The 12,495-nt window shown below is 35.3% G+C and overlaps 2 protein-coding genes across 4 annotated transcripts; both read left to right on the forward strand.

The window, feature by feature from the left end:
• The first annotated feature begins 308 nt into the window (after positions 1-308).
• On the forward strand, positions 309-1,601 carry LOC110943318 (adenylate isopentenyltransferase 3, chloroplastic). The gene has a single exon (XM_022185071.2). It carries the CDS (start codon positions 335-337, stop codon positions 1,325-1,327), a length of 993 nt encoding a protein of 330 aa, XP_022040763.1. The 5' UTR covers positions 309-334; the 3' UTR covers positions 1,328-1,601.
• Positions 1,602-5,817: 4,216 nt separating this feature from the next.
• On the forward strand, positions 5,818-12,253 carry LOC110943326. Of its 3 annotated transcripts, none has more exons than XM_035978051.1 (10): positions 5,818-5,951; positions 6,146-6,225; positions 7,870-8,029; positions 8,132-8,260; positions 8,535-9,004; positions 9,970-10,143; positions 10,216-10,332; positions 11,281-11,460; positions 11,544-11,590; positions 11,669-12,253. In XM_035978051.1, exons 2-10 carry the CDS (start codon positions 6,178-6,180, stop codon positions 12,078-12,080), a joined length of 1,737 nt encoding a protein of 578 aa, XP_035833944.1. In that variant the 5' UTR covers positions 5,818-5,951; positions 6,146-6,177; the 3' UTR covers positions 12,081-12,253. The 3 variants fall into 3 exon arrangements, with proteins under 3 accessions (XP_035833944.1, XP_022040770.1, XP_022040773.1); XM_022185078.2 differs by having other exon boundaries at positions 6,159-6,225; XM_022185081.2 differs by having other exon boundaries at positions 6,159-6,225; positions 9,973-10,143.
• The last annotated feature ends 242 nt before the right edge of the window (positions 12,254-12,495 follow it).

Genomic DNA, 12,495 nt, shown 5'->3' on the forward strand with positions numbered 1-12,495 from the left:
ATTCATGGGATTTCAAATTCCTCCCTCCCCCAACCAAGATCAATTTTACAAAGAAAAACTTCCTAATTCCATTCCATTCCATGAAACGAACGCTACCTAAACACCAACATAAGTTGATTAAATATTCACAAGATGCAACTAAACGAAGCTTCTTTCTATATAACTTTTAACATCCCATGTAACATACTTTCACTATAAATAAAACCCTACACGAGTGTCTTTTCCACATCATACACACACACACTTTCCCTCAACATTCAACAATTCAAATATTCCGGCATAACCCACCACCGTCCGCCACCACAAACTTACCGGAAAAAACACACTTACAAAGATGATATGCAACCATGTGCGTACTTCCATATCTCAAATACCCATAAAATTCCATCTCCTCAGGCGCCGACCACAAAAAGAAAAAGTTCTGGTGGTGTTGGGAGTCACCGGTGCCGGAAAATCAAGACTCTCCGTCGATCTCGCCACCCACTTCACCGCCGAGGTTGTTAACTCCGACAAGATACAAATGTACCAAGGTTTAGACATTACTACCAACAAGATCACCTATGAAGAATGCAATGGTGTCCCTCACCACCTCATCGGAATCATACCACCCGAAGCGGATTTCACCGCGAAAGACTTCGTTCGGACTTCATCGCTAGCGATTGAGTCGATCATCGGTAGAGGCAAGCGGCCGATCATAGCCGGAGGATCGAATTCTTTCGTCGAAGCATTGATTGATGATCGGAGTTGTGAGTTTCGTTCGCGCTACGACGTTTGTTTCTTGTGGGTTGACGTCGCAATGCCGGTGTTGAAACGGTTTGTATCCGACCGGGTTGATCGGATGGTGGCAGCGGGAATGGTGGAGGAGGTTCGGAAAATGTATAACCCTAATTCGGATTACTCGAAGGGAATCCGTCGCGCCATCGGGGTACCCGAATTCGACTCGTATTTCCGCTCGGAATACTCGTCATCAATCAACGAAGAAACGAGAGCAAAATTATTAGAATCCGCGATTAACGACGTAAAGATCAATACATGCGCACTTGCATGCCAACAATTAAAAAAAATTGACCGGCTAAGAAACGTTAAAGGTTGGGATCTTCACCGAATTGACGCCACAAAAGTTTTTGAAACGACAGGTAAACATGCTGACGATGCGTGGTCTGAGCTGGTGAGAGCACCAGCTACAACCATCGTCAGCCAGTTTATCCGTAGTCATTCTTGTATTCCTACCACTGTCGACGAATCTGTCACGTCTAACAGATTCGCCGACAGTGTGATTAGAGAATACGAAAGAAGAGCCCCGGTGACAGCCGCCGAGAGTTGCTAGGTACCATGGAAGTTATTCCATGACCAATTTGCACAAATAAAATTATTTTTTTTTTGGCATTTTGGCTTTTGCATTGGGAATATATGTCATGTAGGTAATGTGTTGTACCGTACAATATACTTATACGTGTTTCAGTGAATTGACTGAAATACCCTTTAGAGTAGGAATAATAATAATTGGGATAGATCATTTAAAAATGTATGACAGTGTATGTATGATCTGTAACAGGAGTGTGTACAAAATATAATACAATGTATCTATGTTTTCTCTATGACCGTTGTTTGCACTTAGTAGTATCAAACCAAAGTGGCATTTAATTATACACTAAAAAACACACTCCACACGGTTTTATGGCAAATAAATTTAGTATAATAAATTCAATATAAATAATCTTTAATCAATCATGTATTGAAATTTAGTGGTGATAATTATATGGGGTTAGGGGTGGGTTTTTTTTTAAATCCAAAACCCGAACTCGATTACTAGCAACCTAAACCCGATTAACATCATTTTGTAAACAAGGTTCGATCACATTGATGCTTCCGTTTTGCTTATTTCGATTGTTGATGCTTTTGCTTGTGTCTTTTAAACGATAAATGAACACACATTAAGCGCATTGCGCATATTGTAAACTTCGTGGTTCAAAATGGAATTAAAAGAGTTGATAATCCGGTTGACAAAATTAGGTGGGCGGTCAGGTGGATTAGGCAATGACCTTCATGGCTTGACAAATTCGACGACTTTTCTATGAATGTTAACGCTGATACAATGAAACATGTAATTAGAGAAGCACCTCCTACTCTATGTTGGATGTTGCACAAGCGTATGAGACCACCTTTGAGATATGTGATCTTGAGGAGTCTTAACTTTAGATTCGACGTTCAAAATGTTGGTTTTGAGGTACTTACACCTGTCGATTGGCAAAGTGTTAAAGATTTATGCCACTTTTTGAAACCGTTTTATGATGTTACTTTGATGTAAGTGACAAACTATGTGACATCAAGCTCCTGCTTAGAAAAAATATATATTTCATTCGTAGCGTTTTGGATGATGCTATTGATAGTCCAAGTCTTTGTCGAATGCGGATGGCAATAAAGACAAAGTTTGATAAGTATCTTGGCAAGTTACATAAAATGAACTTATTTATGTACTTTTGCTTTAATTCTAGACCCAAGGAACAAAGTAATGTTAATGGATATACTATTTGTCGATTGTTATGGGAAAAAAGTGGAAGAAAAGAAAATGAATATCGTTAAATAGAATCTTTGTATGTACTTTACAATGACTATATTAGAATTCTTTTTCCCAACTTTTAATGCCACCGAGCCTTCAACTTCATCGGTATTAGGTAAATGTCAATATTCAGAAGACATGACGCCAAAACCATAATTCAGAAAAAAGTAAGGGAAAAGATGAAAACACATAAAGTAGTACCAAAAACGGATTTAGAGGTCTTCAATTTTTTAAAATGAGGATAGTCAATACCCCGAGATTCCAATTTCTACCCTCAATGTCTAGAGACTTATTCGACATTGTCGTGTTAACAACATCTTCTAAATCAGTTTTTCAGCACAAGTGTGAGGGGTTTGGACCCCTATAGGCTATAAGAGTTCTTTGACTCCTACAATTATTCAGAGTTTAATCTATACTCAAAACCGCTTCAGGGTAATTCAACTTAAGCAATAAAACCATCCGTGAAGAAAATAAGAAGATTGAGACAAAATCCAAGAAACCGAGAAAAGTATTCTTATTACTAATCATTTTTGTAATGTCATATTCATGTTACATCTAACCTTTTAGCATTTGATTCCCATTTTAAGTCATGTTCGAAGTTCGATGTATACGAATATATGTTTTTTTAGCTTTTGATTCACATTGTTTAGTAGCCCAATTGAATTTATAGCGGCCCATTTAACTTGGTTGCAAGCCTATGATGTGACATCTATTTTTTAGCATCCCAATTGTGACTAGCACATTATAGAAGGCAGCCCGTTTATAACCTGGAAAGCCCAAACAGAAGAACTCGATAAACCCGAATACCGAATCTTATAAGGGTCGGTATTCGGTTCACTTTTCCAAAGGCCACAACCCGTTTAACTCGACTCGAAAAACCGGAAAGCCAATTAATTAACACCCCATGTGGGATTAGTTGGTTTAATTAATTAACTCAACTTATAAATTTATTCATATAAATGGCATCAACCTAATCGGGACACAATCAGGGCCGTTCTAACGTTTTTGGGGGCCTAAACGAATTATAAAGTCAGGGCCTTATTATTGGTATAAATGAATTGAGATTGAGATTTGAGACATTGAATAACCAGAGCGATGATTTTTCCTAATATCGGCCCTAATTTCGCTCAATCCGCAATCAATTTCACATTGCTTACTCAAAAGACGCCAACAAGGGTTGATGTGTTGCGTGCGTGGACAGTGCGGACTCCTAGTGTAAAATCCTAAATATTGGGCCTAGAAACGTTGTTTAAATGGCAAAAAAAAAAAAAAAAAAGAAACAAAAAAACAAGTCTAATATATGAAAAGAAACAAAATATGTAACCTATTTATCTAAACAAGTTTGACAAACTTTAAGGGTTGATTATCTGTAATCAAAGGGTTAAATGAGTTATAAACATGTCACGAGTTGTGTTTATAAAAATATATGTTATGTTTTATTTTATTTTTAAATGGGTTAATGTGATGATTACTTTACTTGAATGAGTTATGTAACTCGAACACAACCCGATTACCTAAACGTGTAATCACAAACACATTCTGTTATTACATGGTTAGAAATAAAAAAAATTGTGCCCAGTCATACATACGTATATATATACATATATACTAGCAATTGAGTTCGCGTTGTGCTGTGTTGTTTACTAGGTTTTGACATGATTGACATGTGTAAGTAACCATATCAATACATATTATTAAGAGAAAAACAAATAAAAGAATTTCAAAATTAACATATTAAATTCAACTAATTAACAAATATTAAATATTATTACGTGACATGTTCTGACCGAAAATTGTTTGACCCAAACCCGTTTTGACTCGAGTCAAAATAACCCTTTTATGTGGCGTGTTATGACGCGACATGATGCCCGGCCCGACCTGACCAGGCATAGTATTAATTTGCAAATCTTCTATGCATAATGATGTTGTATCCCATCCTTAGGGTGTTTTTTAAAAAAGAGTTTGTTTTTTTTACTTTTAACACAAACTTTTCATCTTTTGCAATTTAACCTCACAACGTTTTTACTTTTATCTTTGGTCCCTATACGTTTTACCTTTCATAATTTTGTGAGTTTACACGACGCTACGTGCATTTGTGGTTCAACGATTTTAAGTCCATTTTTTTCGTTTGGCAGGTTTGTGGCAACGTGCGGGTCCTAGATCCACTTAGTTATTATTATCAATGTTTTATGGTTTGGTCTTATTTATTCGCATTAATATATCACAACTTAAGTGTTGATGGTAGGGCTGTAAACGAACTGAACGTTTAGCGAACAATTCGTGAACCGTTCGGTGCGAAATTCGTTTACGTTCATTAATTTAATTAATGAATGAACATGAACAATAAAATTTGTTCGGTTAGTTAAATGAACGAACACGACCAAATGTCTCGTTCGTTCAATTGCGTTCATGAACGTTCGGTAATGTGTTTTGAACGTTCGTTCATGTTCGTTTGTTTATGCTGTTCATTAGAGATTTTTTAGCACTTATTTATCTTATCTAAATTTTTTATATCCTTTAATTATTATATATCTGATTACCTAAAAAAATAATATAAGAAACCCTATCTCTACCTTTTTATGCAACGTTCCACTTTCTTTCTCATTATTCACATCGAAAAATGCTTTCAACCTTCGTTCAACGATTATGACTTCAAGGTCTAGGAGCAATGCTCCCTCTCACCATCAACTACTAATCACTGTCGTCTTCGCCGATTTTATTTGTGTTCGTGAACCGTTCCTTTCCTCAATGAACGAACACGGACAACAAATCTCGTTCGGTAAGTGTTCATGAACACAATATATCCTTAACGAACAAACACGAACAAAGTCTTGTTCGTGTTTGTTCGGTTCGTTTACAGCCCTAGTTGATGGTCGCTGTCGGTGATATGACATTGGTGCTATATGACACAGTTTTCCGCACCGCCGCAACCTTATTAAAATAAGGATTTATTTATATATTTGTTCGTGTTCGATCGGTTCGTTTACAGCCCTAGTTGATGGTCGCTGTCGGTGATATGACATTGGTGCTATATGACACAGTTTTCCGCACCGCCGCAACCTTATTAAAATAAGGATTTATTTATATATTTGTTCGTGTTTGTTCGGTTCGTTTACAACCCTAGTTGATGGTCGCTGTCGGTGATATGACATTGGTGCTATATGATACAGTTTTCCGCACCGACACAACCTTATTAAAATAAGGATTTATTTATATATATTTATATTATTATATTTTACATTATTGCATTCATTTATGACCCTCACAATTTCTTAGCAAAGGGGTTATCTCGTCCGATGAGTTCCAAGCTTCTTCGTGACCCAACCAACACTTGAAATAAATACTTCCTCTCCTAGGGTTTGAATCTCTCAACAGAATTACGAATTTCAAGGTAAATTTCCTACTCTAAACCCTAATCGTTCTTCACGAACAATCGTCTCGATACACCATAAATTCTCTTCAACCGAAGAGTTTACTGTACGATCCTATGTTCTGTATGATCAACTGATGATCACATAGGCTGAATTTATTGATTTTGTTAGTTTTTGATAGATCATATATTGATTGGTTCATTATTGTGTACAATTTTATTGTTCAGGTTTAGGTACTGTTGAAATATGGGGTTCAAATCAGTTTATAGGGCATTGCAAGATGTTTTTCCAGAGGTATGTAAATTTACTCTAAATTTTTTATTTTATTTTTTCATATATAGTTAACATATGGATGTTCATTTTGAAAGTGATTACATAAGTATTGTAAGAATGATGTATAGTGTGCATATAACCTTTGCATACCTTTACATCTTTATATGATGCAGTCAATAGCTTGCTATAGCGGTGCTATAGCACGGCTTTAGTGGTTAGCGGGCATCCGACCACATAGCGGTCACTTATAGCGCAGCGGGCTCAAGGTTTAAAAGAACGGAAACGAGTTTCGAGACGTTTTCCCTTCGCCTCACGAGGCGTAAGGCCGAGGTGGTATTAATAAATAAATATAAAATTTTATATATATTATAAAAATAATAATACTAACTAATTTCATCATCAGATTCATCAAAATCATCAAAAACACACTTAAAAAAGACATGAAATGCTTGAAATCGACACAAAAAGTCAAAACATCAAAAACAACTATCAAAATCCCATGAGGCGCACTTGAGGTGCAGCTTTCTTAGCGCCTCTGCCCCTCTGAGGCGCATATACATTAAAAACACTATGAGGCGCGCCTCAGACTCGTTTTTTTGCCGTTTCGTCTCGAGGCGCGCCTTGAGGCGCACGCCTCAAACGTTTTTTAAAACCATGGCGGTGCTAAATACCACTATTTTGAATCCCATATAGCGGTCGTACCACCTCTTTTCTCGGTTTTTTAATTTTGAGGCCAAAAGTTGGGTAAAGCCCACATAAATCAATTTTTTGTTTGAAATAACCCAAAAGTAAAGACCCAAACACAAACTAAACCTAGTCCAATCATAAATCCGTTGTGTGCGTACGGTATGAGTAAGGCCAGAAGAAGATTTCACGGCTTATGATTAGATCGTGTTTCAAACATTGACACTTTATTACTGTTAATATTTTGCATGATATTACTATGACTTTTGATGTTACTATTAATATTTTTCAAATATATTTATATATATATATATATAGGGGAGGGTTTAAATGAGAACGCTAAATATCACGAGAACTGTGAGAACAAATGAAAAAACCACGAGAACTTGGTCAAAACAATTCAAATTCAAAAATTCTTTTTACACTTATCATTATTGTTCGAATACAATGTTAGAAATTAAATTTACACATTTAAATTTACGTGAATTAGTAAATAAATTTTTTTTACACATGTGTAAGTTTGTCATTTACACATGTGTAAATTTGTTATATTTACACATGTGTAAAAAATCTAGTAAGAGTGATTTTGAGAGGATAAATGAATTATTTGATGTAAATTCTTTTTTGATGTTGTATTTTAATTACAATGAGGTTTGTATTAAAAAAATTCGGTTTTTATTCGTTTTTTTATTCGTTCTCACGGTTCTCGCAATATTTAGCGTTCTCAAGATAACCCTCCCCTATATATATAAATACATAAATATAAAAATTACCAATATACCACTGCTGTACCACCGCTATAACCTGTATATCATATAGCGGACCTTGATAGCTATTCGATTTTGGGCCACTATAACTGCATAGTGTTGAGTAAAAATATATTTTTGTCTATTATCTTTGTTTTGGTTACGCCGTTACGGGTTCTTTAAAAAGTTTAGTTTTTTTTAGTACGGGATTGATAAAAGGAAATGAATTATGCAGGTTGATTCTCGTGCTCTGAAAGCTGTGGCTATAGAACATTCTAAGGATGCCGATTTGGCTGTGGAGGTTGTTCTTGTTGAGGTTATCCCTAATCTTCCTAAAAAAGCAATTACAGTTGGTTCTTCAAGTAGTAGTAAGAGCTCATCCAGTTTACTTGAAGGTATTAGGCTTTTTTTTTTTCTTTTTTTATATATATTTTTGTTGGTTTTTTGTAAATTTGTGATAATGTATTTGGTCTATATTTTTGATTTGATGGCTGTAGGTGGCGGTGAAACTAGTAAACCCGAGTCAACTATGGATCGTTTAGCTGTTAATTTAAATGATCATGAACAGTCAACTAAAGATTATGTTGTTTCGAGCATTGATGGAAGCTTACCTGGTGTAACAGAAGGTAAAATTATCATGTAGACTTTACTTTTGTTTATCCGGTTAAAGGCTGTTTGACTTTGTGTTATGGATTGTTCAGTTGCGATATTCAATTTTAAATTTTAAATTTTAGCATATAACGATTCAGAGTTTGATTATCTTATCATGTAGCGGTCAGACTTGCAGCAAAATCATTTTATTTTTATCACATAATCAGTTTAATGCGTTGTTTTTTGAGTCTGTAGCGTACCGACTTCTAATTCGAAATGTGTTTTTTTTTTATTATTATTATTCTGTAGCTTTGGATGCTAGTGATACCGCTCAACTTAACAGTCACACAGTTATAGAGCCTGTAAATCCCGAATCACTTGCCACATCATCTTATCACGATGCAAATGGTGAACCCGAAACTGAATGCTCATCAAGATTCTTGGAGACGTTTGGAGACAACATTGCTATGAATCACGACAGCACTTCTTCTGACAGCCAAAATCAAGGATGCGTGAAAGCTGGATGCGAAATTGTTGATAATGAAACAATATTTGTTCCAGCAAGCAACCATTTAGTTGGAGTTTGTGAAACAAATATAGTTGCGACTCAAGAATCGGGTCCCACTTTATCAAAATCTGCCTCGGAGAAAGAAGCGTCTGAAGTTGAGTTTGATGATTTAGATGGTGGGTCGGGTATGAGTTCTGTGCTGACTAGATCAGAAGAAAAGTGTAGCATTGAGCTTCTTGAGGAAATTATTGAAGATGCTAAAAATAACAAGGTAATTCTGTATTTATATTTATATATAGGGTAAGGTTCTTGCGAGAACCACCTTTATTGCGAGAACCAATGTGAACACAACCAAAAAAGGCTAAAAAAAACCTCCCCCCCCCCCCAACTCCCTAACCCCACCCAAGCTAAAATGCTAAAAACTAAACCCCCACAAAACCTAAAAAAATCTAAAAAAATAAAAAAAAACACACAATTTTTTTTTAATATTTTTACATTAAAATCGCTACTTTTAGTAGCCAAAAAAAAAAAAAAATTTTTGGTAACGAAATCCAGCGATTTTTTATAAAAAAATTAAAAAAAATTGTGTGTGTTTTTAGCTATTTTTAGGTATTTTTGGTTGTGTTCACATTGGTCCTCATGGTTCTTGCAATAAAGGGTGGTTCCTAACGGATCCTTCTCCTATATATATATATATATATATATATCATTATTCAACTTCATTTGTTTCAAGTGTTTATCGTAAATTTGGTGGTTTTGACCCATATGCTAATGTATTGTTTGATTTGGAAAGAAAAAGATAGTTGGAAAGAAAGATGCATTAAACGGCACCTCTTAAATTTATATATTCAAAATTTTACATATAAAGTCGGTGTCAGTTCAGTTCGTTACGGTATCGATACGGTACCGACACTCGGTATAGCAACCGAAAGGAAAAACTCCAAAAGTACAATACCGACAATCAATATAATTAACGAACGCAAGTTATTTAAAGTATACGGGTGCGATTGTAAGTTAGAAAAATCACACAAAAATACAAAAGCCATAAAAAGCGGCTCATTTCAGCATCGATAGCACGGCTTGTTTTAGCAAAGGGAGATGGTGTATTTTAGCACCACCTCACTATTCACAATCATGAACTTTGTTATATATATTTAATTAATAATATTTAATATTTAATTAATAATAAATAGTGTATCCTTACAAATATCATCTTTTGACATGGTTATGGTGCAGCAGGCCCTCGTATCGGCCATGGATTCAGTCGTTGATCTTTTTCGAGAAGTAGAATTGAAAGAAAAAGCTGCTGACGAAGCAAAAGAGGAAGCCACTCAGGGTTGCTCGGATATTCTTGCTAAGGCAAACGAGGTCAAAAATGCACTTTTAAGGGCAAAAGAAACAAACGACATGGTATTTTTTTCTTTTTGATAAATTGGTTGTTTTAAGTACTTGTGTGTATAGTTATATTTTTCGTTTTTTTAGCATGCTGGAGAAGTTAATGCAGAGAAGGCTATTTTAGCCACCGAATTGAAAGAGCTTCAACTTCGTTTATTCACATTGTCAGATGAGAGAAAGAGGTCGCTTGCTATTCTTGATGAGGTAATGGTTTTTATTTACCAAACAGTAGGCTTGTAAACAAACCGAACGAACACGAACAGAGGCATGTTCGTGTTTGTTCATTTAACTTGAACCAAACACGAAGATATAAAGTAACACATATTTTTGTTCGTGTTCGTTCATTAAGAAAATGGGCATGTTCGTGGTCGTGGTTGTTAATGATCGTTTGTTTAAAACCTAAATGGACAGTTCATGAACGTAAATGAACACAAAACGAACATAAACAAACAAACTTTTTAAATGAACATGATTGAATAAACATAAACGAAAATGACCACAATTGAAGAATTATAAACGAACATAATTGAATATCAATAAACACAAATGAACAAGTCTAATATATTACAATTCATCCGTAAACACATCTAAATTAGGGGTCATACATACTAATAATAAATAGTTTTTTTATATAAGTAACGAATAAGTGATCAGTTACGATAAGTTCAATTGCGGGCCCTTTTTTTCTTTACTATAGAACTCATTTACTAATAAGAAATGTTTAAATTAGTAGTTAGGAAGCCTCTTTTATGTTTATAGTTATATGAAAATAACTACTTATATATTTGCTAATATTTTAACGAACGAACATAAATGAACAAACACGTGTGGTCATGTTCGTTCATTTAACTAAAGGAACAATATTTTTTGTTCATGTCGTTCGTTTTTTAAATAAACGAACTTCCAGCCGAACAAGTTTACGAACAGTTCATGAACATTTTATAGGCCTACCAAACAGGTTGAGACGTTGAGTTGACTATAAGTATTTTTTTTTCTCATTTTTGTCTTAATTTAATATTTTATGTATTATTTTTAATGTGTTGGCTACACCTACAATTTTTTTTTTTCATTTTTTACCATATTCTTTCATGCGTATACGACAACATACACATTTATTAGATAACGATTAATCAATTTATGTTTATTTTCTAGATGCGCAAAGCTTTAGAATCTAGATTGGCTGCCGCTTTGGATGAAATAGCAACAGCCGAGCAACAAAAGCTAGAAAACGAACGGGCTGCTAAAGAAGCACTTTTATATCAAGAAAGCCAAATGGAAAAAGTTGTTGAAGAGGCAAAGAAACTGAAACTCGTAGCCGAGGAGAATACCAAGGTAGGTGTCATTAAGCCGTTTCATTACGCACTATTCCCCTTTATTTTGTTGCACATGCCGACATTTTTTTATTTGGTATTTAGTTGCAAGAATTTCTCATGGACCGTGGCCGCGCAGTTGATATTTTACAGTAAGTTTTTTTTTTTAATAGTTAAATATGATTTGAAAAAGAATCCCGAACATTTCATTTTTACACAAATATTCGCAGAGGAGAAATTTCCGTCAAATGTCAGGACGTGTTACTGCTAAAAGAGAAGTTCGACAAAGGAATACCGCTAACCCGATCCCGATCGCTTTCATCTAGCCAAACATCATCGATCTTAGCGTCTTCCGGTTCATCGTTTAGAAGTGTCATTAAACCCCTTGAACCTGAACCCGAGCTCGAAACATTTGAAAGCCTTATGAAGAGTACGGAGATGAATGATTCATATGATTTCGTCCTTAAAATCCGTGAACCAGAGCCGACATATGAAAGCCTAATGAAGGGTAGAGAGCTTGATGATTTGTATGGATTTGTTGACAAGAGTTTGACGTCGGATGTAGCTCCAGAAGAAACTGCAAGTCGTGTTGGTGACCGTAAGAAGCTTCAGGAAGACGGATGGGAGTTTTTTGACAACTGATCTATCATCTACGGGACGTATGTTATTATATTTATAAGTATATCTTTTGTATGACCCTAACTTTGACCTTTTGTTTCGGCCCGTCGAAGTAGTAGTTATTCACAAACTTTGTTTTCTGCTTTTACATTGTTAAACTAAGTCGTTATAATAAAAAGCAGAACTAAACACGTGAACTACTCTCGGGAAATAATCGTACATATCAAACCAACATCTGTAACTTTCAAGCATCAAGCTTCGCCTTTGATGCGTACACTATATGCCCTAGTGAGCCCGCTCTTATAGACGGTTTTGGTACCGTTATGACTGTAGGACCATTTATTGTTTTTTGTACACTTTTGGTCAACTTCACCATCATCCATGGTGAAGTTGAAGGTCCATAGCGGCCTATGACTCACCGGTTTGACAGGACCTGGTT

The sequence above is a fragment of the Helianthus annuus genome, chromosome 1 (genome assembly GCF_002127325.2).
Source record: "Helianthus annuus cultivar XRQ/B chromosome 1, HanXRQr2.0-SUNRISE, whole genome shotgun sequence".
In the NCBI taxonomy this organism is placed as follows: domain Eukaryota; kingdom Viridiplantae; phylum Streptophyta; class Magnoliopsida; order Asterales; family Asteraceae; genus Helianthus; species Helianthus annuus.

Bases quoted from the DNA above. Each gene is read 5' to 3' on its own strand.
- LOC110943318 (XM_022185071.2), top strand. From the start codon at position 335: ATGATATGCAACCATGTGCGTACTTCCATATCTCAAATACCCATAAAA.
- LOC110943326 (XM_035978051.1), top strand. From the start codon at position 6,178: ATGGGGTTCAAATCAGTTTATAGGGCATTGCAAGATGTTTTTCCAGAG. The intron at 8,261-8,534 runs GTAAAATTATCA...ATTATTCTGTAG, and splicing joins CTTACCTGGTGTAACAGAAG to CTTTGGATGCTAGTGATACC. The intron at 11,461-11,543 runs GTAGGTGTCATT...TTTGGTATTTAG, and splicing joins TAGCCGAGGAGAATACCAAG to TTGCAAGAATTTCTCATGGA.